This window comes from Chiloscyllium plagiosum, chromosome 18, assembly GCF_004010195.1.
Source record: "Chiloscyllium plagiosum isolate BGI_BamShark_2017 chromosome 18, ASM401019v2, whole genome shotgun sequence".
NCBI classification, from domain to species: Eukaryota; Metazoa; Chordata; class Chondrichthyes; order Orectolobiformes; family Hemiscylliidae; genus Chiloscyllium; species Chiloscyllium plagiosum.
Window position 1 is genome coordinate 24,344,122 of NC_057727.1, and position 26,307 is coordinate 24,370,428.

At 38.6% G+C, this 26,307-nt stretch overlaps 1 protein-coding gene and 1 long non-coding RNA gene across 7 annotated transcripts; one reads left to right on the forward strand and one right to left on the reverse strand.

The window, feature by feature from the left end:
• On the reverse strand, positions 1-4,952 carry LOC122558969. Of its 6 annotated transcripts, none has more exons than XR_006314290.1 (3): positions 4,873-4,952; positions 1,287-1,336; positions 1-275 (listed from the first exon to the last, which is right to left on the reverse strand). It is a non-coding gene; the product is annotated as an uncharacterized LOC122558969 (long non-coding RNA). The 6 variants fall into 6 exon arrangements; XR_006314291.1 differs by having other exon boundaries at positions 4,877-4,935; XR_006314292.1 differs by lacking the exon at positions 4,873-4,952 and adding an exon at positions 4,211-4,453.
• Positions 4,944-25,272, forward strand: isy1 (ISY1 splicing factor homolog). The gene is made up of 11 exons (XM_043707975.1): positions 4,944-5,031; positions 6,495-6,517; positions 9,860-9,911; positions 10,634-10,699; positions 13,633-13,675; positions 13,761-13,873; positions 15,227-15,344; positions 16,225-16,347; positions 22,952-23,070; positions 24,489-24,575; positions 24,914-25,272. The coding sequence occupies exons 1-11, from the start codon at positions 5,029-5,031 to the stop codon at positions 25,019-25,021; spliced, it is 855 nt and encodes a 284-aa protein (XP_043563910.1). The 5' UTR covers positions 4,944-5,028; the 3' UTR covers positions 25,022-25,272.
• The last annotated feature ends 1,035 nt before the right edge of the window (positions 25,273-26,307 follow it).

Below are 26,307 nucleotides of genomic sequence, written 5' to 3' on the forward strand. Positions count from 1 at the left end.
ATATAATTTATTTTCAACATAAATCTAAGTTCCTGTAATAGTTCCATTGATAATAACCACATAGTTTACAACAGCTGTCACATTAATGTAGCTATTTTAATACAGAACCATCTGCTGATATCAGGTTTTCAAGCAGTGAAATGTATACGCGGGAGTCAACAATGAAGATGCATTGACATCGTGTCTTGTTTAATAATAATATTCTTCTTTATATTTAGTCTTTATGGTGTTTCTCTTCAGAAAATTACTGGCCAGCTTGATTTCAAAGTAGTAATCTGAAATATAATTCCACTGATTAGTATTGTACAAAATGGATTGCTAACTTTATCTTTCTAAATTTGTATGAACATTTATGGTTAAAAAAACCCATCAGCAGGGTTCTTCAGATGCATAACATAGTTCACAAATACACAGGATATTCCTTCAGAACAATTGGTTGATTGAATCAGTAACTCTCATAACATTTAAGCAGTATGTAGATATTCACTTGTGATGCAATAGCTTTCAGGACTATTGGCCAAGAGCTGCACAAGTGTGATCAGATCTCTGTTGACATGATGGGTCAAACAGGCTCCTTCCACGCTGTAAATGTTTGAGTGCTCATAAGTTCATATCAAAAAATCTGTGCAATAATGTATAGTAACCATCTGAATAAACAAGTTTGATTTTGAAAAATTTTGGTCTACAGCACTACATTTGCAATACTATGCAAAATTAATTTAGTCTGAGAATTTTATATCCAATAAATTTGGAAATAATTTTCTCTATTCCTTTTGACCAGACTTGATTTTACTCTGCTCAGCAAAAGTACTACTGCTTTTAACGAAAGTTCTGATATTTATTTAAAAATTAAAAGGATAAAGTCACCATTCCTACCAGGCCATATGGCTGCTCTCTCATGGCTGGTGGTGGTTTAACTTGAAGGTCACCACACCTCAGGCAAGGGGAAAGAGGTTGAGAAGGACAGGCTTTCATAGTAACCTCAGCCACTGTGGAAATTGAACCCTTGCTATTTGCGTTGCAAACCAGCCATCCTTTCAACTGAGCTGATTGCAGCAAAGACTACCTTTGGCACAGCACCCACTCAATTCCTATGATCCAATGATTTACTCAATGTCAATTCTGGTGACAGCAAGAGTGCTGCAATGAGCCTCAGTATTCTTAATAAGGTGATGAAAAACCACAGGTCTCTACCCTTTTGCTATCCCATTGATTCTACAAATTAAAAATAGCACTACTCAAAAGAATGGCATGATTACTCTCGTGTGGTCAGTTGAATAACTTACCTGCACACAATCCATCATCCAGGAAGAATGGTCAGCTCAGGAACTGTATCCTACCAAAGGCCAGCACATTCATGATAGTCAGGGTAGGAGGGTAGAAGAAAAAAATGCACAGTCATTTTTTAAAAAAAAGTCAATTAAAGCTTAAAAAAATGTCAAAGGTCACAACAAAATAGATAGCTTCATACTGAAAGCGATTGATGCACAAGTTAGAATGAAAGTGATCGCTGAGTCGTTTGACGGGCTAGAAATTGACAATGATAGACTGACTACTTTGATTGGTGAAGACAAGTAGCAGATAAAATATAACACAAAGTGTAAAATTACTTTATTTGATAGAATGGTGGCTCAGTGGTTAGGACCGCTGCCTCACAATACCAAGGACCTGGGTTTAATTCCTTTGACTATATGTGGGGAGTTTACACATTCTCCCCATGTCTGCATGGGTTTCCGCCAGGTCCTCCAGTTTCCTCCTACAATTCAAAGATGTGCAGTTTAGGTGAATTGGCCATTCTAAATTGTCCATACTGTTCAGGGATATGTAGGGTAGGTAAAGCTAGAGCAATAGGGTAGAGGAATGAGACTGGGTGGGTTACTCTTCCGAGGGTCAGTGTGGACTTGTTGGTCCAAATGGCCGACCTTCCACACTGTAGGGTTTCTCTGAATTCTAAAGGGGTGCAATAGCAGAAAGATTGGGGATATATGTGCACAAAACATTGATGGTGAGAAAGTAGTTAATAAATCATACTGTATAAATAGGGCTTTATAAATAGAGACATTGTCACATTTGTACTTTAAGTTATGATAAAACTATGCAACACACTGGTTTGGCCTCAACTGACGTCCAATTCTGGGGACCATACTTCAAGACAGATGTAAAGGCATTTAAAGAAGATGCAGAAAAAAATGTGAGAATGGTTTAAAGATGAGGAATTTCAGTTAGATACAATTTGGACAAGCTGGAACCATTCTTCTTGGAGAAAGATTTGATAAAAGGTGTTCAAAATCATGAGGAGTTTGGTCAGAACAGAAAGACAAATTTTGTCAACTGACAGAAGAATCAAAAACTAGAGGCACCGATTTAACCTGCTCGATTTAAAAAAATATAACAAATGGTTCGGATTTGAAATGTCTTAATGTACAATTCAATTGAGGTCTTCAAAAGCCTTTGGTGAAAAATTTGCAGAATTACCTAGACTTGGTAGGGCAGTGGGACTAGTTGAGCAGTTCTGGTAGAAAACCAGCACAGAAATGACAAGCCAAATGGCCTCTTTCTGGCCTGTAACCATTCTATGGATTCTAATTTCAATACTTAATACAGAGAAACCGCACATCTTCATAGCTGAAACAGACAATTTACTATACTTCAGAAATATCCTCAATTAATATTCTAAAAGTTTCAAGATAATCTTAATTTATATAGACTTAAAATTGATTCAGGTTTTTTTAGTTAGTTCAGGAAGGTAACGCATTCTTGTTTTTGACAGCAGAGAAAGCAACTTTCCAGCAGCAATTACATATCATTTGTTGTTTTTATAATACCAAAAAAGAGAATTGAAGTCCAAAGAGATATTCAAAGTGCTTTCCACATTTATGGCAATCCGACTTCAAATAAATTGAGAACACTATTTTTGTTATTTGCTGATACAGCATTTGAATATTGCTGAAAATTACATTTTGTAAAAGCTTGTCATCTTGTACTCATGAGGAAAATTCACAAGCAGTACTCATGTAAAAGGAAAGCAACATTTACACTGAGAAGGAAAGCAAAAATCTTTGTACTATGTTTTGACAACTTACAGCAGAAACAAATATTCTGTTTTAAGCCACTGACAATGGAAATAACTATGGTTTCAAATAAGATCCATACAACTCACTGATCCACAATCTAAGTGCAAGGTCACCATAAAATTGAACTTGGGAGACCATAGGTTTCATTAGACACTTTTCTATGGTTTTTGTACTGATTAGGTCAGATTTGCAAAGGACCTAACATCACAAATTGCTGGGATCAAGGTGAAATGGTGTCCAATAACTTGTGGCTTCCCATAAATAGGCTTAGATAAGAGAATCTAACAATAATTATTCAACTTTGAAGCATATCCACAATGAAATGTCTGAAGTTGAACACATGCACTGTCACTCCAAGACTGACAAATGACAGCTGCGCAGACTTCACTCTTACTTTAGCATTCCAATTGGGAACCTGTGTCATGTTCAGATGTCAGGCTAAATGCAAAGGAATGCATTTGGTCACTAACCATGCTAATCCACTACCTTATTGATTTCAAAATAATGACAACTGAGACAAAAGCCTTTCAAAACTATTGCCCATTGCTGGCACAAAATATCAAATTACTGCTCTGCTCAGTCACAGGACTTCATTCTTTGTAAATAGAAACGTATAAGTTATGGCATCACAGAATGATACAGGAGACCATTCAACCTTCAAATAGTTCTTTGACAGTTATAAAATCAGTATCACTCTCCAAATCTTTTGCCATTTAGCCTGGCAAAACATTTATTTGGCAAACATGCATCCAATTAGACTTAAGAGTTATTCTTGAATCCAGGAATGAAGGAATTGAATTGGGCAGTTCTTTCTGCATAGATCCTAACACTACTGCCAATTACTTTAAGCCTTCTGTTTAGGGACTCTACTGCCAATGGCTTCAGTTGTTTCTTTATTTACTCAAACAAAATCGTACATCATATTGAGTTGCTCCAATTCTGCTTCTATTAGTTGCAGATGAAGCTGCTGGTAGGAATCACAACGTAGGCAATGACCCACCCCAACTGACAGCTAAGGTGGTGCTGAAGATTTGATATCCCAGGGACTCTAGTTATAGTAGGTCTACAAAAGACTAAGCCACCACTCCCCAGACATCCACCCCAGAACAGACTCCCCATCCAAATCCCCAGATTACCTTCTCATCAACCCCACAACAGTGTAGAAGAGACCCTCTCCCCTTTCCACCCTCCAGAGCTCTCAGTCCCTTCACTCAACACAAGCTCATCCTTAAACCCACTCTTTCGCCTCTGCAAACCCCATCCTCTCATTACTCTCTAAGCCCTGCCCCTGCACTCTTCACGACGCCACACAGCTACACGCATCCTGTCTCTCTCTCTCACTCTGTGCACGCCAACTCTCTATCTCACACTTCTCACCAAATCACCCCCCCCCCCCTTACTCATTGCTCCTCTCTGACACCCTCTCACCCTCCCATCTGATGCAGAAGCAGCGCTTCGAAAGCTGGTCCTTCTAAATAAGCCCACTGGACTATAACCTGGTGTTGTGTGATTTCTAACTTTGTCCACCCCAGTCCAACACCAGCATCTCCACATCATCCCTCTCACTCGTCATTTTCCTACCCCCACTCCACCTGACTGCTATCCTTCTCACCCCCTCCATTTCCCCGTCAACCACCCATCTCACCCCTAACATTCCCCCTTCAGCAGGAGGCGTGCAACCGCCAAGCTCTGACTATTATGGACTGGCTTGACCCACTACAACACACAGCAATCGTTGACGGTCGCGCGCTGACCGCCCACGTGACGCTAGTTCAAACCCTCCTCTTCCCCCGCGCACCAACCGTCACCGCCAGTGGGAAGCCAACGCTCCAATCAGCATCCTTCTTATCGAAACGTCAACCCTGACCTACGACCCGGGAGATCGGCTTCCGGTTCCTCGTCAGGCGTCTTGAAGCATTGGGTTGTATGATCATAGTCGTTGACCACTTTTACAATGGTATGTATCAAATCAGCAATTATAAACCATGTTAGAGGAGAAGTGGGTGGATGGGGCATGTTTTTCACCCCCTTCCAGTCCTCTATTCGCCCTTGTTGGAAGATGTGCGCCTAGTGTGTTTAGGTTTATTTAGTTGCAGGGGGTTCTTTATCCGGCGATTTCTGTCCTGCTAATAGTTGTATTTCCCAGTTTAAATCTTAAAGGTTCCCGTGGAACTTTTATTCACAATCTTATAGGTTAAACTGAACAGAGCACCCTAAGTTTAATTTTCAATTTCGTTAGTAATATATTGCTATTATTATTGAAGTGTTAATTGTATTATGAAAACAATGCTCATGGATTAAAATTGGTTTAGCATGCTAGGTTTTAAAGATGATACATCGATGCTGGAAAACTAAATTGCATGTCCAAGCACAAATTGCATATTTTATGGAATGAGCTGCCAGAGGAAGTGGTGAAGGCTGGTACAATTGCAACATTTAAGTGGCATCTGAATGGGTAGATGAATAGGAAGGGTTTGAAGGGATATGGGCCGGGTGCTGGCAAGTGGGACTAGATTGAGATGGGATATCTGGTCGGCATGGACGGGTTGGACCGAAGGGTCTGTTTTCCATGCTGTACATTTCTATGACTTTCTCACAGACACTCATACCCCCCACACACGTTTGTGGGTTGAATTTGTACTTGCAGAATTACATTTTATTTTGCTCAAAAACTGCGTGAATCCATGTAAGATTCTGTAAATCCCTTTTTTAGAAGTATAATCAGTATGAACATTGGGGCACAGACAGCTTTACACAGAGCACCTCACAGCTTCAGTGCATTATCTGAGTTGACATGGCACCTATTGTTAACATTCACTTGAGAATGTAACTTTAAAAAAAAGTTCTGGGATTTACATATGAAAGAACTGAAACCAATATGGTCATTCTAGAAGATGAGAGACTTAACAAACAATCCAGGTTTTTTTCAATATTTAATTTCAGTTGCATCACATTGTAAACGTTTGCTATAAATTCTGTGTCATATAATCTTATACTCCATAACCACCTGATGAAGGAGCAGGGCTCCAAGAGCTCGTGCTTCCAAATAAATCTGTTGGACTATAACCTCCAGTTGTGATTTTTAACTTTGAACACCAAGTAGAGCTAATTTAATTTAGACAGGGGTTTATTGGACTCTTCTTGGTTTGCATTCTTTCTGATGTTTACTGGGTGAATTTGGCAGTGTGATATTAACATTTTCAAAAATTCCTATTCTCTATTTACAGAAGTGGATTAATTACTTTTTGTGAGAATTATGATTTCAGTCTATGTTTTTAATAAATGTATCATTATCCTGCTGTGTACATTTGCTAGGTGATTGAAATGGGGTAATAAAGTTGGCATGCCATGTTGAGTTGAGTTCTAATACTCATTTCTAACTTGAGTAACTTAATGTAAAATTAATTTTCCCTTCCACAGGCTCGAAATGCTGAGAAGGCAATGTAAGTACATTCAATTTTCATTACTAAAATGAAATCCAACTTTCAGCTTAATTCTGATGTGTCTTGTGTGAATTTTTGGATTCCATGTAGTTTTTCTTCACCTGGTTGAACTATGGTATCCATTTTAGCTGTTTGGGTTTGGAAGGGATAGCTTGAAGAGCCTTAGTGAATTACTGCAGTGTATCTTGTAGATGGTACTCACTGTTTCATTGGTGGTGAATGGTACACACTGCTACTGAGCATCGATGATGGAGGGAGTGGATGCTTGTGAAAATGCTACTCCAGCAGGCTGTTTGTTTCTTGATGGTGTCAAGCTTCTGAAGTGTTCTCGAGCTGCATCCACCCAGTCAAGTGGGGAATATTGCATTACACTATTGACTTGTGCTGTGTAAATGGTGGACAGGCAATGGTGAGTCAAGAGGTGAGTTATACACCGAAGTATTCCTAGCCTCTGACCTGCCTTTGTAGCCACTGTTTATATAGCAAGTCCACTTGAGCTTCTGGTCAATGGTAATCCAAAGGCCGTTGATTGTGGGTGGATTCAGTGATGGTAACTCCATTGAATGTCAAATGGCAATGGTTAGATTATCTCCTATTGGAAATGGCCATTGTTTGGCATTTGTGTGGCGCAAATGTTACTTGTCTTTTGTCAGTCCAAGCCTGGATATTGCCCAGATCTTGTTGTATTTGAATGTGAACTGCTTCAGTATCTGAGGAGTTGTGAATAGTGCTGAACGTTGTATAAACAGCAGCAAACATTCCTACATCTGACCTTAAGATGGAAAGAAGGTCATTGATGAGGTAGCTGAAATTGTTTGGGCTGAGGGCATAAGGGACTTTTGCAGTCCCATGGTAGTGTCCCTGTCTCTGATCTAAGAGCCCTGGGTTCAACCTCACATGTTTCACAGGTGTGTAATAATTCCTCTGAATAGGAAGGGTGTCTACCTCAGCAGTAGAGCATTTGAATGCAAATCATGAGGTTCCTCAGTTCATGTTTAGGGCATCCTTAACAGTCTCTTATGGCAAAGTGGTAGTATCCCCACCTCGGACCATGAAGCCCGAGTTCAAGTCTCACCTGCTCCAGAGGTGTGTAGTAACATCTTTGTAATAAATGGGCAACTGGTAGCAATTTCTAAGCCATTAAATGCAGGCCTTGAGAACTCATGAACAGTTACCCTGAAGAACTTCTACATAGATGTCCCAGAGCTAAGATGACTAATTTCCAACAAATGTAACCATTTTTCTTTGTACCAGGTATGACTTCAACTAGTGAGAGTTTGCCCCTTGATATCCATTAATTTAAGTTTTTGCTATGGTTCGTTGATGCCATATTCATTCGAATGTGGCTTTGATGTCAAGGTCTGTCACTCGCACCTCAGGAATTCAGCTCAATGAGATCAGGAGCTGAATGACCCTGGCAGAACCCAAATTAGGCATCAGTGCTAAGTTATTGCTAAGCATGTGCTGCTTGGTAGCCCTGTTGATAACACTTCATTGATTGAGTAGACAGATGGGATGTTTATTGGCTTTGTCCTGCTTTTTATGTACAGGACATCCTTGGGCAATTTTCCCCTCTCACCCTAAACCTATGCCCTCTAGTTCTGGACTTCCTGACTCCAGGGAAAAGACTTTGGTCTAATTATCCTATCCATGCCCCTCGTAATTTTGTAAACCTCTATAAGGCCACCCTTCAGCCTCTGACCCTCCAGGGAAAACAGCCCAGCATGTTCAGCCTCTCTCTGTAGCTCAAATTCTCCATCCCTGGCAACATCCTTGTTAATCTTTTCTGAACCCTTTCAAGTTTCACAACATCTTTCCGATAGGAAGGAGACCAGAATTGCACGCAATATTCCTAACCAATGTCCTGTACAGCCGTAACATGACCTCCCAACTCCTGTACCAAAAAATGTGTTGTTGGAAAAGCGCAGCAGGTCAGGCAGCAGGTGAAGAAGGGCTTATGCCCGAAACGTCAATTCTCCTGCTCCTTGGATGCTGCCTGACCTGCTGCACTTTTCCAGCAACACATTTTTCAGCTCTGATCTCCAGCATCAGCAGTCCTCACTTTCTCCTCCCAACTCCTGTACTCAATACTCTGACCAATAAAGGAAAGCATACCAAACGCCGCCTTCATTATCCTATCTACCTGCAACTCCACTTTCAAGGAGCTATGAACCTGCACTCCAAGGTCTCTTTGTTCAGCAACACTCATTAAGTGTATAAGACCTGCTAAGATTTGCTTTCCCAAAATGCAGCACCTCGCATTTATCTGAATTAAACTCCATCTGCCACTTCTCAGCCCATTGGCCCGTCTGGTCCAGATCCTGTTGTAATCAGAGGTAACCCTCTTCGCTGTCCACTACACCTCCAGTTTTGGTGTCATCTGCAAACTTGCTTGCATCCAAATCATTTATGTAAATGACAAAAAGTAGAGGGCCCAGCACCGATCCTTGTGGCACTCCACTGGTCACAGGCCTCCAGTCTGAAAAACAACCCTCCACCACCACCCTCTACTACCTTTGAGCCAGTTCTGTATCTAAATGGCTAGTTCTCCCTGTATTCCATGAGATCTAACCTTGCTAATCAGTCTCCCATGGGGAACCTTGTTGAACGCCTTACTTAAGTCCATATAGATCACATCTACTGCTCTGCCCTCATCAATCTTCAATAGTCCTTGATATCACACAGAGTGAATTGAATTGGCTAAAGACTGGAATCTGAGGTGCTGGGGACCACTGGAGTAGGCCGAGATGGATCACCGTCTTGGCATTTATGGCTGGGAATTACTGCGCATGCTTAACCTTTCTCTTTTGCACTGAGAATGTGACTTTCTATGCCATTATCCAAGTTGTTAATAAATAATGTGAATAGTCATAAGTTCTAACACAGATCCTTGTGGGACACCACTAGTCAAATCCTTCCAATCACGTACCTACCATCCCTGCTTTGTCTCCTGCCACTCGACCAATTTGCCCTCAATTCTATTTAGTTAACAATCTGTTACGTAGGACTTTATCAAATGATCTCTCTGCCCATATAAACAATATTCATAGACTCCCCCTGTCCACTACTTTAGTCACCTTTTGAAAAAAAATTAGATGAGGTTTGTCAGGCATGAATCCATGCTGGCTATCCCTGATTAACTGAAAATTTTCAAGGTGTTCAGTTAGCTCATCCTTGAGTTTTTTTTCCAGCATTTCCTACTTTTGTTTCATTTATTTCTTGTATTAGTGAGTTTATTTATTACATTGCTGCATTGTTTTGTGTATATTTTATATTCCAGTGCAACATCCTTATAGATTACTAAGAGTTGAATTAATAATTCATGATAATGGTTTGTTTCAGGACTGCTCTGGCAAGGTTTCGCCAGGCCCAGCTGGAAGATGGAAAAGTTAAGGTTGGTAAATTGCGCAGTAGTTTTCAAGCAAGATGCAATAAAGAGGACCACTTTGTATGTAAAAAAAATATAAACTCTGGTATAGATGCTGTTCAACTACACAAGTGTCTCCTTTAATATTTACAAGAAGTAAAAAATGCTTAATTATGGAGCTTATATTTTAGATTCATGGAATCCCTACAGTGTGGAAACAAGCCCCTCAGCCCAACAAGCCCACAGCAACTCTCTGAAGGGTAATCCACCCAGACCCATTCCCCCACTGCTCTACAATTACCCCAGATTAATGCACCTAATCCACACATCCCTGAACACTATGTGCAAGTTTGCATAGCCAATTTATCTAACCTGCAGATCTTTGGATTTTGGGAGAAAACCCACGTAGACACGGAGAGAATGTGCAAACTCCACATAAGGTGTGAATTGAACCCTAGTCCCTGAGGCTGTGAAGCGACAGTGCTAACCACTGAGCCACCATGCCGCCCCACTGAATTATCAACACTTGACCTATCAAATTATATTTGGAATGAGTGTTACCTGGCCAATAGATTACCTTCTAGCAAAATAAATATAGTGCAACATAATTATTCCAACATGTTTTTTGCCTGAAGTTGAATAATGAGATCCTTACCTCTTCACCAGTTTGTTTGCTTTACAACCAACTTTTTGAAGTAGGCATTATTTGGTGTGGAGTTAGTATTGATTACTGTCTCTGCATTCAGTAGGAGAGGAGGCCATTCCTTGCATCAGAATGTAATGATTTGCATAAAGCAGAGAAATGGAGAAGACAGGTGAGCAAAATCTTCTGGTTAAATCTAACATTTCATAATTCTCTTGAGCTCCAGTAGTTTCTTGAATGGATTTAGCACAATAATATATTTGTTTACTTATTGAATATTTTATTGTATATCTGACCTTATTATCCGATGCTCAGAAGTTTGTCTTAATCAAATTTCAGATTGTTTGAAATTTTAGGAAATTTGGGTAGATTCCTGTTCTGATTTTAATAACTAGTCAATGTTAAAGTTAAAGAAAAACCAAAAGAACTGCGGATGCTGTAAGTCAGGAACAAAAGCAGTAATTGCTGGTAACGCTCAGCAGGTCTGGCAGCATATGTGAAGAGAAATCAGAGTTAACATTTCAGTACAGTGACCCTTCCTCAGAACTCATGGTAGCTAGGAAAATGTTAGTTTTTACGCAGAAGGTAAAATGGGGGAGGGGTTAGGTGGGGATAGAGCCCAAAGAGACAGAAGAATAGTGGACAGACAAAGAAGTGGATAATGATCTGACTCGGAGGGTGAATATCTGTTAGTGGAGGTGAAAGTGAGGACTGCAGTTGCTGGAGATCAGAGTCAAAATTAGAATGTTGCTGGAAAAGCACAGCAGGTCAGGCAGCATCCAAGGAGCAGGAAAATCAACGTTTCGGACTGGAGCCCATCATCAGGCATGATGCTGGGAGCCTCCGAGGTGGAGAGATAAATGGGGGGGATGGTGGGGCTGGGGAGAAGGTAACAAAGAGTGCAATAGGTGGATGGAAGTGGGGATAAAGATGATCGGTCGGAGAGGAGGGTGGAGCAGATAGGTGGAAAGGAAGATTAGCAGGTAGGACAGGTCATGAGGATGGTGCTGAGCTGGAAGGTTGGAACTGGGGTAAGGTAGAGGGAGAGGAAACTGGTGAAGTCCACATTGATGTCCTGGGGTTGAAGTGTTCAGAGGCAGAAGATGAGGTGTTCTCCCTCCAGGCATCTGTTGGTAAGGGAGTAGAGATGGAGGAGGCTCAGCACCTGCATGTCCTTGGCAGAGTGGGAGACGGAGTTGAAATGTTCGGCCACGGGGTGGTGGGGTTGTTAATGGAGACTGTTACTGGCTAACAATGTACAGTATTGTATATAAAGCTAAGAAGAGATTTGATTGGGGATGTTTTTTAAATAATGAAAAACCTGGACATAGTAGATTGGGTGGCATTGTTTCTGTGAATGGTGACACCCATCTAAAGTGATTTGCAAAAGACGTAAATGTAACAAGAAACTTCTGTTCACCACAGTAACTGATTTAAGTATGCTTAAGGTTTATTTGAGGCATTCAAAAAAGCATAACAGGTTTAACTAAATATGAAGGATGTACAGGACTATGGAGAAAGTGCAAGAGAATGATGCTAAGTCATGATATTTGCTTGGAGAGCTAGTGTGGACGCAATAGGTTTCTGGACCATAGCAAATCTGTGATGTTATTACAATTGTTTAAATAGAGTCATAGAGATGTACAGCATGAAAACAGATCCTTCGGTCCAACCCGTCCATGTCAACCAGATATCCCAACCCAATCTAGTCCCACTTGCCATCACCCAGCCCATATCCCTCCAAACCTTTCCTATTCATATACCCATCCAAATGCCTCTTAAATGTTGCAATTGTACCAGCCTCCACCACTTCCTCTGGCAGCTCATTCATTTGACATTTGAATTACCTCCAAAACCAGTACGTCCTTTCTTAATATGGGGACCAAACTGTACACGATACTTCAGGTATTGGACAATGTGATTCATAATGACTTCCCCATTTTTAAGATCGAAATCTTGAGTAATAAGGGCCAAATTCCATTTGCCTTCTTAATTACTTGGGACACTTGTATGTTAACCTTTTGTGTTACGTGTACCAGAACAACCAGATCTCCGTGTGCTGCACTTTTTAAGAATCACTCTCCATTTAAGTAATAGACTGCCTTTTGATTCTTCTATCAAATTGCATCACTTCACACTTTTTTCTTCATCTACTAAGTCTTTCCCCGCTTATTCAACCTAACTATATGCTATTGCAAAAAATCACAGAAGTGAAATTGTAGATTTCAGCATTAATTTGGTATTTTTATTGGAGTTCCACACTGAAGTTGGTGTTTTTTTCTTCAGTGAAGTAACAGTGAAGATGTTTACATTTTTTCATGCTATTTTTTCAAATATTTATATTAATAGTTGTAAGTGTACTGTAAGCTTTAACTCATATATGGGAAAGCAAAAAATAGCCATTAAAACATAGCCTAACAGTGTAAGGAGGAAAAAAAGAATTAATTCTAATATAGTCTAATGCAAGACAATTTGTATTTTAATATTATAAACAACTTTACTATAAACTAAATTCTAATTAATCTTGTTAGAGAAAATGTTTCATATTTTGATTGAATTACTGGGAAATGATATTGTTTTTCTCATTTTTAAGTACCAAAACAGAAATTGTTGGAAGAGTTCAGCAGTTCTGGTAGCATCTGTGGAGAGAAAACAGGGTTCTGAGGAAGTGTCACTGGACCTGAAACATTAACTCTGATTTCTTTCCACAGATGCTGCCAGACTAGCTGAGCTTTTCCAGCAATTTGTTTTTGTTTGTGATTTACAGCATCTGCAATTATTTTGGTTTTTATTTCTCACTTTAAGTGCTTGTTATAACTTGCTAAATTTCAATAAATGTTTAGTAAAATCACTCATACATTGTTCTGCCTGTGTAATTTCTCATATCAGTTTTAGGATTTAGTTCAAAGATAGATGCTTGGAACTTTATAAATGTTTAAGCTTGAAGCCATCCCTTCCAAGGGATCATGCTATAGTTGCTTTATTACTGATCCTAGAAATAAAAACATATAGATGTACTTTTAGGGGATACACGTTATCAGATAGTTTTCATAATGTCTGTAGCTTATTTCTATTTAGTAATTAAACCTTTGTATTATTTTGTAGATAATAAGTGAAATTTCCAAAAAGGTAGCACAGATACAAAATGGTAAGTTTCTGAAAATCTTCAAAAATTGTGTTCGGTTTTATAGTATGCATTTGTATAAATTAAACATACTTTTTTTTACTTAAAGCTGGTTTGGGAGAATTTCGGATACGTGATCTGAACGATGAAATCAATAAGTTATTACGAGAAAAGGGCCATTGGGAAGTCAGAATAAAGGAGTTAGGAGGTCCAGACTATGGAGTAAGTACCTTATGAAACTGTTCTGATGACACAAATGGTTATTACAATGGCAGCCATAGCTGTTAGAAATTATGCATTTTCAGATTTTGATTGAAGATTTGAAACAAAGGATCTAATAATAGCACCTATTTCAGAATGGGTGTCCTAATTTTAAACAAGCCTAGGCAATCTTAATTTATTATTAGGTGCAACTCCATAAGTCTGTGTATGTACCTCTTTGTTTAAATCTTTTAAGCTTCTGTTTCCAAGATAGATGAAAACCTTTGAAAACATACAAGGTACTTAACTATAAAAGGCTAGTATCTATTAGTACAGGATGTTAGTTTTTTTTTAACATTCAGCAGAAATAAATAAATAGTTTGTTACACTACTTAAATAATTGGTCTTCTAGTTTATTGCTGAAACATCAATTTTCCCATGTTTTAAAACTTCAGATGCCAGGGGAAGTGAAAATATGGATTCAGCTTCATGCCTGATCCCTTTAGCTGCAACAATATATCTTCTCCTTGCTCCCCTGGACCTTTTAACTTCTTGCTTTATTGCTTGTATTTCCCACTTCGCCGATCATCCGGATTACTTATCTATCTTGAGTACTTGTACTTGCTATGTTTCTCCCTGTCATACATTACTGCTATTTTTTTAAATATTACATGCTTTTCAAATCAGCCTGTTCAAAGATGTTATTACACACCTCTGGAGCAGGTGGGATTTGAATCCGGGCCTCTTGGTTCAGGAACACTATCACTGTTCCACAAAAGGGCCTCCATGTATCACTGCTATTGCTTCACCATCCCATACCAAAGACTCAGGCCTTTACTGACCTCACCACCAAATGATGCTTTTCTAAACAATATCCTACAAGTGTTGTCGTCTTGTTGACATTTATTAGGATCTACATCCTAACACTTCAACATAATTGATTGTATGTTATCGGATTGAGTGGCATATCCTTCAACTGTCAATAGCTGAATAGGTGTAATATTGGAATTTGTATTTTAATTTTTTTTAACAATTTAGCTCAAGATTCTTTGTGTTGCAGTTTTCTGGGAATCTATATATTGTGCACAATCCCCAGCATAGAAGGTGAATGTCCCTCTCAGGTTTTTTCTGTTGTCATTCTAAAACTGGTCACTATGAAGTGTTCAAGGAAGTGGCTGCTGACTTCTGTGAAACAGCTAAAATCAAGAATTCAACATTGCTATGGATATATATGACTCCGATTTGCCTTCTCCCAGCCCTGGAGCTGAGCATTGATTATTCATTGTACTGTTCCTGTTAAATCTAATGCAACATTGTAAGATTATAGGCTGGATAATGCTTTTTTGTAACTTGGAGATTTTTTTCAACACTTAGAAAATTGGACCAAAAATGCTGGATCATGAGGGAAAAGAAGTTCCAGGCAATAGAGGATACAAGTATTTTGGAGCAGCTAAAGATTTGCCAGGAGTCCGAGAACTGTTTGAAAAAGAACGTATGTTTTTTTAAAAAAAATTTCATCCTTTTCCACCTGTAATTCTAAAACCTTCAACCTATAAGGAAGTGTGATGGACAATCCTGGTATCCTGTTTCTATTCCTATTTTTCATGTTTGAGCCTTGACCGTGATTGTTGCATGCTTCTTGATCATAGGAACGACATAGATGAGCCAAAAATCTTATCCTCCTCTAATATTTGTATGTACTTCCACAACTTGCTAACTGTGTTGCTGGTTACTAGTTACGCATGCTGGTTGACTTTACCCAATCCCTAACTTCAATGAGGTGAGACCAGTTGCAGTACACCTACTATTGCTTTACTAATGCAAATAATTAAACATGGGCCCTTGTTGGTATGCATATCTGTTGAGTTATGGGGGAATCCAAATTATATAAAGCTTTTCTTCCAGAATTGTAGTTGCATTGCTTAAGAAGCAGGCCATCTCATCGGTGCCTTTGTCTTTGAATGACTCTCTGACTTTAAACAAAGATTGTCTTATTTCAAAATATGCAGGCTTCCAATTTTCTTTTATCTGATATTCTTGACACCACCAAGTGAATCGGAGTCCTACTGTTAGTCTTCCAATCAGCCCAAAATATCACTGATTCCATTAACAAATTATAGTGCTGCATGCTAATGTTCAGATGTATCATTTACCATACTGTATCGATGAACATTCCCATTTTAGATATTGGATAATATTACCTAGACATATTTTAATAATAATGGCAAAAGATGTTAAGAAGAATGATTGATTTTTAAAAAATCACTCAAAACTAAATATATAATAATAGGCAGTGCAGTACATAATACATTTGTTGTTGTTGTTGTTCAAAGAAATTACAACATACCATTTAATTATATCTTTGGTTGCAGCACCTGCCCCACCACGGAAAACCCGTGCTGAGCTCATGAAAGATATTGATGCAGACTATTACGGTTACAGAGATGAAGATGATGGTGTCCTTCTACCCCTAGAACAAGAGCTTGAGAAACAAGGTAAATCTAAAGAGCTAATCTATTACATTTGGCAGTTGTAACAAATGATAGAATTCTGTAATTGTGATAAATACAGGTTATTGACATAATGGACATACTGCTCCTCAGATGCTGCCTGAACTGCTGTGTTCTTCCAGCACCACTAATCCAGAATCTAATCTATATTGGAATAACATGATTTGACACAGATTACATCCAGTTCCAAACAGCAATTGTCAGTAAAACTTGAGAATTTCTGAAAATAGACACATTTTGTTGAAGCTTTTTGTCTTGCGCTCCTCAGGACAAATTGCAAGGTTATTAATTCAGAGGGGAAAAAAAAATCAACATTTATACTGCATGAAAGGCAAGTGCTGATTGGTTAGCAAGTGGACACCAATAGAGGTGTTGCCATGGAGAATGTCCTCATTAATGCTGACGGACAGTTAAGTGCCTGCCTCTGCTTAAATTCTAAACCAGGAAGGTTGACTCTGGTCAGGGCATTAGCCTGAGAAATGAACCTGTGAATTACTGTTAACCTGTTTTGTTGGATTGAAAACAGTTACAAGCCTGACAGACAACACAATTCCTTGTGCATTCAGGATCAACCAGCGATTGCAGAATTGCATCTAATGTTAGACCCAGTTGCAAATATTCCAAGTACATGCTGATTGGGTATGGTCAGTACCTTGCTTGTTATGGACAGTGAAAGGGATGTGCTGTTTTTGGGACTTATGACTGACTTACATTCCTGGTATCTCACTGACTCTGAAACTCAAATGGTATATTACTGATTTGTGTAATAAATGATCTTTTTGGCTTGACGGCAACATTCTGATAGTGGCCAACACCACTTATGTTGCCACTGCACCAAACAGCATGGAACAACTAGCTTCACCTGTTGCTCAAATCTTTGTAATATGTTACTATTTCAGGGAAACCTATGGTACATTTGACCAGGTGAAAGACCTTCACATGGTCCTAAAGGACTACAGATAGAAGTTGGGACATAAATGCACACAATTATATTACATTAGTTGTATTAAGACTGCAAATTTTAAAACTACAAATGTATTATGTAAGATTTGTTGCATGCTAGTGAGTGAGATTACATTCTAAAGAGGTCCTTCAGCTTTTGATGGATAGACCTGCAGCTTCTGGTAGTTGTTCCAGGCTTCTAGCCACCTCTGGCAATCTGTACTTTTGACCATCAGTGTTTGAAAAACTGACCTTGATGAAGGTCAGTTCCAGAGTTCACTAATCTTGGAAGTGCACTAAAGGACTCTGACAGGATTGATAAAGGAAGTTTCAAGCCTTCCATTCTGCAATTGTTTTGTCCATAGGGCCAGAGTGACTGCCCATCTCTAATTTTTTCAAGGTTAAAGCAGTTACCTAACCCAAGAACTTCCCAAAAGTATATTTAAAAAATTGTTCTTACCAGAACTTAACAGCTATTTGATAACTTTAATAAGAAAAACAATTATATAATGAAACATAAATTTATACTTAAAGCATTTGCAAATCATATTAGGTACAATAATTCTAAATCTCAGGTGTGAAAAACCCAGAATGTAATTTTGATTGCTTAATGATTGTTTGGATTTAGCCATCAGTGATGAAATAATAGCACTTGTCACTGAATTCAAAGATAGCTGCCTGCAAAGGTCCTGATCTTGTGGCATAGATTTCATTTTTCCTGTCAACAGTTTGATTCTGACACTCAATAAGGGAGACCCTGACATCCAGCAAGAACAGTACAATCAAAAGCGATGAGTAACTAATGACACTGAAGTGTTCTCATCATCTTAAAATCCATAGATTTGGCTCATTGAGTCCACACTGACCTTCCAAACAGCATCCCACCCAGACCACACACAACCCCCCCTGGAGTTTGCACATTCTCCCCGTGTCTGCGTGGGTTTGCTCCGGTTTCCTCCCACAGTCCAAAGATGTGCAGGTCAGGTGAATTGGCCATGCTAAATTGCCCGTAGTATTAGGTAAGGGGTAAATGTAGGGGTATGGGTGGGTTGCGCTTCGGCGGGTCGGTGTGGACATGTTGGGCCGAAGGGCCTGTTTCCACACTGTAATCTAATCTAATCTAATCTAATCTAATCTAATCTAATCTCTCTCCCTGTAACCCTGCATTCTCCATGGCTAATCCATCTAACCTACACATCCCTGGACACTGTAGCCAATCCAGCATGAAATAAAATGCATTGGTCACCCTTCAGTAAATAATTTTACAAATTAAAATAAATGGGACAAAGAAATAGAATCGAGTTAGAGTCGGAATAACCAAACTTTCAAAAAAACTTTGGATATTTTATTCATTGTGGAATTTCAAATTCTAAAAATTAAATAGTGATTGAGGGCTGAAGAGGTTATTCAATAAATATAATTTATTATACCGCCTAAAAACCCATTTGCAGATTGTCCACTGAGATGACCTTTTCACGGATTCTTAGATTAGATTGCAAAAATGGAAGCTCTCATAAGTTTATGCAATTTCTAAACGTTTCCATCTGCAACCTGTAGAAGAGAAGAAAATCAGGGACAGCAACTTTTGCATTTAACTAAGATTTGTAAACATCAGTGTCAGCTTCACAATTATAATGACAGTTTTGCCATCACTGGCTCAGGTTTCATCATTCCGGCCTTTTTGGGGGTATCCATTTAGTAAGGTTTACTATCTGTATATTTTTTTAATTCTATAGTTTTGTAGACTTCCTGCCAATATATGCAGTAATTTACTGAACAAATGGATGAAGTTCTGTCCTTTTTAAAATGGTGCTAATCCAGTGGAGCTGGCCAGTCCCATAGCAGTCTGAGTGTTTTACATTCAGGCATATCATGTTGCCTAGTAATGGCAATAATGACATTTGCAGGATAATGTTCGGCCTCCTTTGTGATCTTAGGCAATTTGCGTATTTTTTGTGCTATTATCCAGCCCTTCAGAAAGTAAATTAAACATTTAATATGATAGAGCTTGATACGAACTTATTAATCTGATTTAATCATAAAGTCAAACAACATACTCTCCCTCCCCTGCAGTGTTTTTTGCTATAAAACCTGACTGACAGTGTACCCATTTTGACCCTCTGTCCTGTTAACAGCAGAAATGGGATTGTCATGCTTGCTAACTCTTTAGTTGCTAACTTACCAGTGGTCAACTGAGCTATGACATTCAAGAACTCAATTACTTGTCTGTACATGTGTAGAAAGGGTTAGTAGTGAAGATGGAGAGAGCTGGTGGTTTGCTGCATGCGACAGTGTGCATTGGATGAATGAGCGTAAGGTAAAACTATTATTGCACTTACTCTTGTGGAACACAGAAGGTCATTGACCTTTTTGATGCATTGCTCTCCATTTGATTTGATCCTGGTAGGCTGTCCATACCTGCTGTACCTTGGCCCCTCTTGTGGTCTGCATGGTTTAAAGAAAAATGGTCTCATTGACCACCCTATCCACTAGGATTTCCGAATCCCCATCTGAAAAGTGGGGTGCCATCTTCCGTTTCTGAGACATTTTGTTTCCTAAGAGGACAACGTGTGAGGTAATTCCTGATTTGCAGCATCTGAAGTGTGTGCACCAAGCATTAAAGATGAGGCAGTGCCCTGTATGTTTGTGTGGCAGGAATCTCACCTCTCCTGCCACATGAATGCACGAGAAGGATGCCAAGGAGGTCAGTTGCACAATAAATTATGTAAAGAGTGAAACTTTGACTCTGGGACAGGATCTTGCTGTTAAATGTCCCAGAAATAATGCTTTACCTAAAAATAGGAAAATCCATCCCTTTAGTCCTTAATCTTTTAACCTTGGTTCATATGTAATACAATATCTTATTTACTCTGCTTTAGTGATCAAATTTTTACTCATTTTGATTGAATTTGAATCCAGAAAATATTGTTATTTTAACTAATTGTGCCGTTTTGTCTTACATTCAAGAATGCAGTTTGGTATGTTAAATAATTTATTATTTCAGTTTACGGAAGGGTTTTTTTTGCATGTTTTGGTTTTAAACATATGTCTTTATAGATCATGTTGTTCTCCTTCAGTCACCGATACATGCAATTTTGGCAACATGCTTAGTGTTTCTGAATCAGCCTTCCTTATTAAGACCTTGCATAAATTCAAAATTTCAGTGTACATGTGGTTTAAAAAAAGTAGTATCTCTTTTTGGATAAAGTTATTGCATTAATTTGTTCTTTGAAGACTGGTCATGTATTGTCAGTTTAGGACAGCAGTAGTAATTGTTTTGGTGTAGTAACGCTGTCCTCCATAAAAGCCGCACAAAAATGGTCCATCCTGCTGTTCAGAGCAGAAGGAAGTAAATCTACGCAGCAACTAGCAACTGAGTTCGACTGAGATGTTCTGAGAAGTGGCAAGTGATCATGAGTATGTGATTAAAGTGATGATAATTAAGTGAATTTCCTAATAAGTATGCATATGCTCATGGTAAAAGCTTTTTTTAACAATGTTTCCAGTACTTATGATGTTATAATAATGATCTCAACTAATCCCAATAATTTCTGAGGCTGCATTGCCATCATCTCTCACATGGAAGATGGAGGTGAAGGCGTAATGGTATTATCACCAGACTATTAATCCAGAAAAGCTCTCGTGAACAGGGTTTAAATCCTACCAAAGCAGATGGTGGAATTTTATTTCAATATAAATCTGAAATTGTGTCTAATGATGAGCATAAAACCATTGTCAATTGTGGGGAAAAAAAACCCATCTGATTCACTAATGTCCTTTAGGAAAGAAACTGCCATCCTTACCTGGTCTGGCCTACATTTGATTCCAAATCCATACCAATGTGATTGACTCTTAACTGCCTCTGTTTGATTGGGGGTGGCAATAAATGCAGGCCCATCCTGTAAATTAATTTAAAAATGAAATTTGTAGACTTGTACGGAAAGATGCACGATTGCAAAATGGGAAAGGTTTAGATTTTAATGAAGTATATGTGACTTTTCCCAATGGTATCTCATTTCTTATTACATTACATTGATATAATATGTAATATTATCAACTAAACCAATTTAGTTTATTACAGTAAAAAACTTCTATTCATGTGCATGTGATTAGCAGAGTAATTTCATTAAATTGTGATAATTTGGGGCATCACAGATTTGTAAAGGATTGTGTACTTTTTAAAAATACCCAACAAAGTGCAGAAGTAATACACACCACAGTGCTTGCCAGGAAAAAGTGCTCAACCTTTTCATGCTGATATGCTAAAAGTACGAATAAATGATTTAGTCCCTATCTATCATTAAAAAGAACATGGCTGATTCTGCAACCTAAGTCCATATACCTGCCTTTGTTTCATCCCTTAATATTTTTAGTTAACATCCAACCTGTTTATCTCTGTCTTGAAATGAATAATTGATCTAGCATTAATTTGAGTTTTCAGAATTTCTGCAACTCTTTTTGTGAGTTGAAGTGCTTCCTGATTTAACTGTTCTAATTTTTTGGCAATTTCTCCTGGTTCTTGTCTTCCAACCAGCAGAAATAGTCTCTCTCTCTCTCTGCCCTATCTGTTCTCCAATTCAGCCCTTAGCCATCTAAATTCTATGGTTTAGAATAGGCTGAGAAGTGGCAGATGGAGTTTAATTCAGCTAAATGCGAGGTGCTGCGTTTTGAGAAAGCAAGTCTTAGCAGGACGTATACACTTAATGGTAAGGTCCTAGGGAGTGTTGTTGAACAAAGAGACCTTGGAGTGCAGGTTCATAGCTCCTTGAAAGTGGAGTTGCAGGTAGATAGGATAGTGAAGAAGGCATTTGGTATGCTTTCCTTTATTGGTCACAGTATTGAGTACAGGAGTTGGGAGGTCATGTTGCGGCTGTACTGGACATTGGTTAGGCCACTGTTGGAATATTGCGTGCAATTCTGGTCTCCTTCCTATTGGAAGGATGTTGTGAGAGGGAAAGATATAAAAGAGACCTATGGGGCAACTTTTTCACACACAGGGTGGTACAGATATGGAATGAGCTGCCAGAGAAAGTGGTGGAGACTGGTACAGTTGCAACATTTAAGAGGCATTTGGATGGGTATATGAATAGGAAGGGTTTGGAGTGATATGGGCCGGGTGCTGGCAGGTGTGATGAGATTGGGTTGGGATATCTGGTCGGCATGGACGGGTTGGACTCCTCACAAGCTCACCTCACAATTTAAGTATTTTGGATTAAAATATCACTTTCCTCTCCTGCTCTGAAATCCCAATCCCTCAAATCTATGACTTTTGCATTCTGTAATACAATCTATTCATAACCATCTGTATGTCAGTAGATATTGATGTCTTAGACAATCAGCATTATGTATGAATAAGATTGAAACTGAAATCTGAAGTCATAAATCAGTAGTACATGTGTTGTGATGGCTTGTTTCCTAAATTTGCTGGCTTTGAATTCCACAGTTACCAGATGCTGAAATTTTGAAGTCTTCATTATGATCAGTGTTATGATTTACATAAGTGGAAATATCAGTAACAGACATGGCTTAGTGATCTGCATCTTAAGATGAAGAAGAGCATTTGTGCTTTGACCAAGGGCAAACCAGCTGTGAACAAAATTTACATTTAACTTGAGTATTTCAACTTTGTTTTTCTCCCACTTCTTAGTTATAATGGAAGCTGTACAAAAATGGAAGGCAGATAAAGAGGCCAGACTTGAGTATGGAGGTGACAAAGAAGAAGAGGAGGAGGAAGAAGTAAACATTTATGCAGTGAAAGATGATGAGGTAAATGTTGTACCAAAACTTGAATTAGAATAGTGACTGTTTTACATACAGGATTTTTCTATCACAGAAAAGATCACAGAATCACTGTGGAAGCAGGCCATTTGGCCCATCGAGTCTACACTGGCACTCTGAAGAGCATCTCAGCCAGATATGTAATGATTGTATAAGAACAAAAAAAATGGGACAGTGACATTTGTATCACTACACAAGCCCATTCTTCATATAGTAAGATTGTGACTGACCTCTTTCCTGCATAGCACGAGTTTTCATACATGTACTTCGCTGGCATCTTTCAGACAATGTGGAAAGTTGTTTAGTTATGTCCTATCCACAAAAATCAGGAAAAATTCTATCATGTCAAATATAGCCCCATCTGCCTCCTCTTGAGTAACTCTGTTTTTGGCAGTCCTCTCAAGGGGAACTTAACATCAATAACCTATTCAGTGATGCTCAGTCTGGGTACTGCAAGGTCTGAATCCAGAGGTGAACTCAGTTTGATATCAAAGCAACATTTGACTGAGTGTGACATCAAGGAACCCCACAAAATTGAAGTCACTATTTGCAATCATCCCCAACAACTCAAAGAAAGACAAAAGGATAACCGTGGTTATTGGAAGCCAATCATCTGTATCAGTACACTGCTGCAGAGTTTCCCAGGGTAGTGTCATAAACCTATTCATTTTCAGATGTTTCCTTTGACCTTTATGGTTCAGGGAAAGGCATTGAGGTAGTAATGTCTATCGATTGCACAAATATTAATTAGGATTCAGAACTCCTCGGGTACTGAAGCGGTCCATATCAGAATGCAGCATGACCTGGAAAACATTCAGACGTTGGGCTGAGAAGTGACTTGACTTAAGTTTCAAGTGGAGGTCATGGCCATCTCCAGCATGAGAGAATCTAACCATCTCCACTTAACATTCAATGTGTTATTGCTATAGAATCCCCTAATGTCAATGTCCCTGGATTCTACTATAAATCATTTTTACAATGGTCCAGGAACAGAAATAATATGTAAAGATGTGCCTTCACAAAAGAATATTTTGGCACCTTTTGTAGTTTGATAATAGTGTGTCTGTAAGACTTGATCTGTTTTTTAAGATTACATAGCTGTCTTCGCAAAACCTCCTTGAATACAGTTCTGTGTGTTTGAATATTTATGCCATTTTTTCCCATTAATGTTTGATAATTAAAGCCTTTGTTTTGCATTTTCTGCTGAAGAAAAATGGTATTGCTAATGAGAGAAAGGAAAAAAGTTAATGTTTCTTTAAGCAGCTAAAAATTTAAGTCATGATAGCTGAACATTTTAACCTTTGTTCTAAAAAATATATTAAATTAAATGCATAATATAATCTAAATAATTCAAAGCACGATTCTGTTTCTAATAAATTAATTGTATTTAATTTCATATGCATTAGTCTGATGATGAAGGTGGGGAACAGCTGGAAGGAGAGGAAGACCAGCAAAAGTTTATAGCTCATGTTCCTGTACCATCACAGAAAGAGGTAAGAAAACATTGAAGAAATTCTAAATACAATAACACTGAAGTGCAGAGAGAACGTAATTGCTTGTGATTTTTTTAACTTCAGGCTGTCTTTCTGATTATAGGTATGGGTTGACGGAATGATGCTCTAAAAATGACCATCTACTGTTGCTCGTAGTACATTCTTAAGAAATTGAGTCACGAGTACTTCAAGTGTGACTTATTTCAAGTTCTTTCGACAGTGGTGGATTGTTCTGCTTTACAACATATAATTCTATTTAGTACTTAATATAATTATCTACTTGGACTACTTTTCTGAATGTAATAACTTGATAATATTTTTAATTTCTGTCTTTACAGATTGAGGAGGCTCTTGTACGACGGAAGAAAATGGAGCTCTTACAGAAATATGCCAGTGAAACTTTAATGGCTCAAAGTGAAGATGCAAAAAGGCTTCTTGGATTGTAACAACACAATATTTGATAGAATACAAGGGGACTTATTTTATATGAAACTAACAATCTAGTTGTAGATTTGTGCACCAAATAAGACACCGAGCTCAAGTACAATGTTGCACAATGGCCAGAAAAGCCCAATATTGCCATCTACGATGGTGGAGGACCAGACAATGCTTTATGTAAATAACAAGCCTTTTTAAGTTAATGTGAATTGAATCTATTTTTCATTTCTAATTTAATAAAATGATCTTTTCTAGATAATGGGTTATACATCTAGATGTTTTCTAATGTTCAACACAATAGCAACTGTAGAATTTCTTAGAGTGATGCAACCTTTTTGGATATTTTTGGGGATCCATCCAATAAACTGCTGATGGGGTTAGTATGCTCTTGGGTCAATATGATATTGTTGGTATTGTCTACCAAGAGATGCCAGATATATCTGAACCAGCAACAGTGGAAGCTGTTCATCAGTTTGATCCTGCCTAACAGTTACCCAAATATCACCAGAAGAGTGCACTTAGGAAACGGGCTTTGTGGACTTAGTTTGTTTATCTTAGGTTGCTACAGTTCCACATTGTTACTCACCTCAGGCATAACATCCATTGCTTTTGTGATGAGTTGATTGCAGCATCAAGTGATAGAGGGCTGATAATTGTAGAGTCTAGATATGTGAAACTATCAACAACCTCCATTGTCACAATGTCGGTGGTACTATGGTAACATCCTGGAATTTAACATTTTTCTTCCATGCTGATGGTCAAACCAAACTCTTTACAGGCATAAGAGTGTATGTCCATTTGCCACTGAAGGTGTTCCTCAGTATGGAATGCCAGCGTTGTGGTGAGAGTTTAGATTAAATTCCCTACAGTATGGAAACAGGCCATTTGACCCAACAAATCCACACCGACCCTCTGAAGTGTAACCCTCCCAGACCCATTCCTCCACCCTATATTTACCCCTGACTAATGCACCTACAGGTGATTTAGCATGGCCAATTCACCTGACCTGCACATTTTTGGATTGTGGGGGGAAACCCATGCAGACACAGGGAGAATTGCAAACTCCACACAGACAATCGCCCGGGGCTGGAATTGAACTCAGTCCCTGGCACTGTGAGGTAGCAGAGCTAACCACCCATTTGTGCCATAAGAGTTGTACCACTTTAAGTGCTAGGCACAATTTTGACTTGCATCCCCAGCAAGCAAGCCTGTTCAGCTTTGTCAATTCTGGGACATAATTGGTCAATCTGTGAATAATGTGAAGATATATAACCACAATAGAACAAAGAATAGA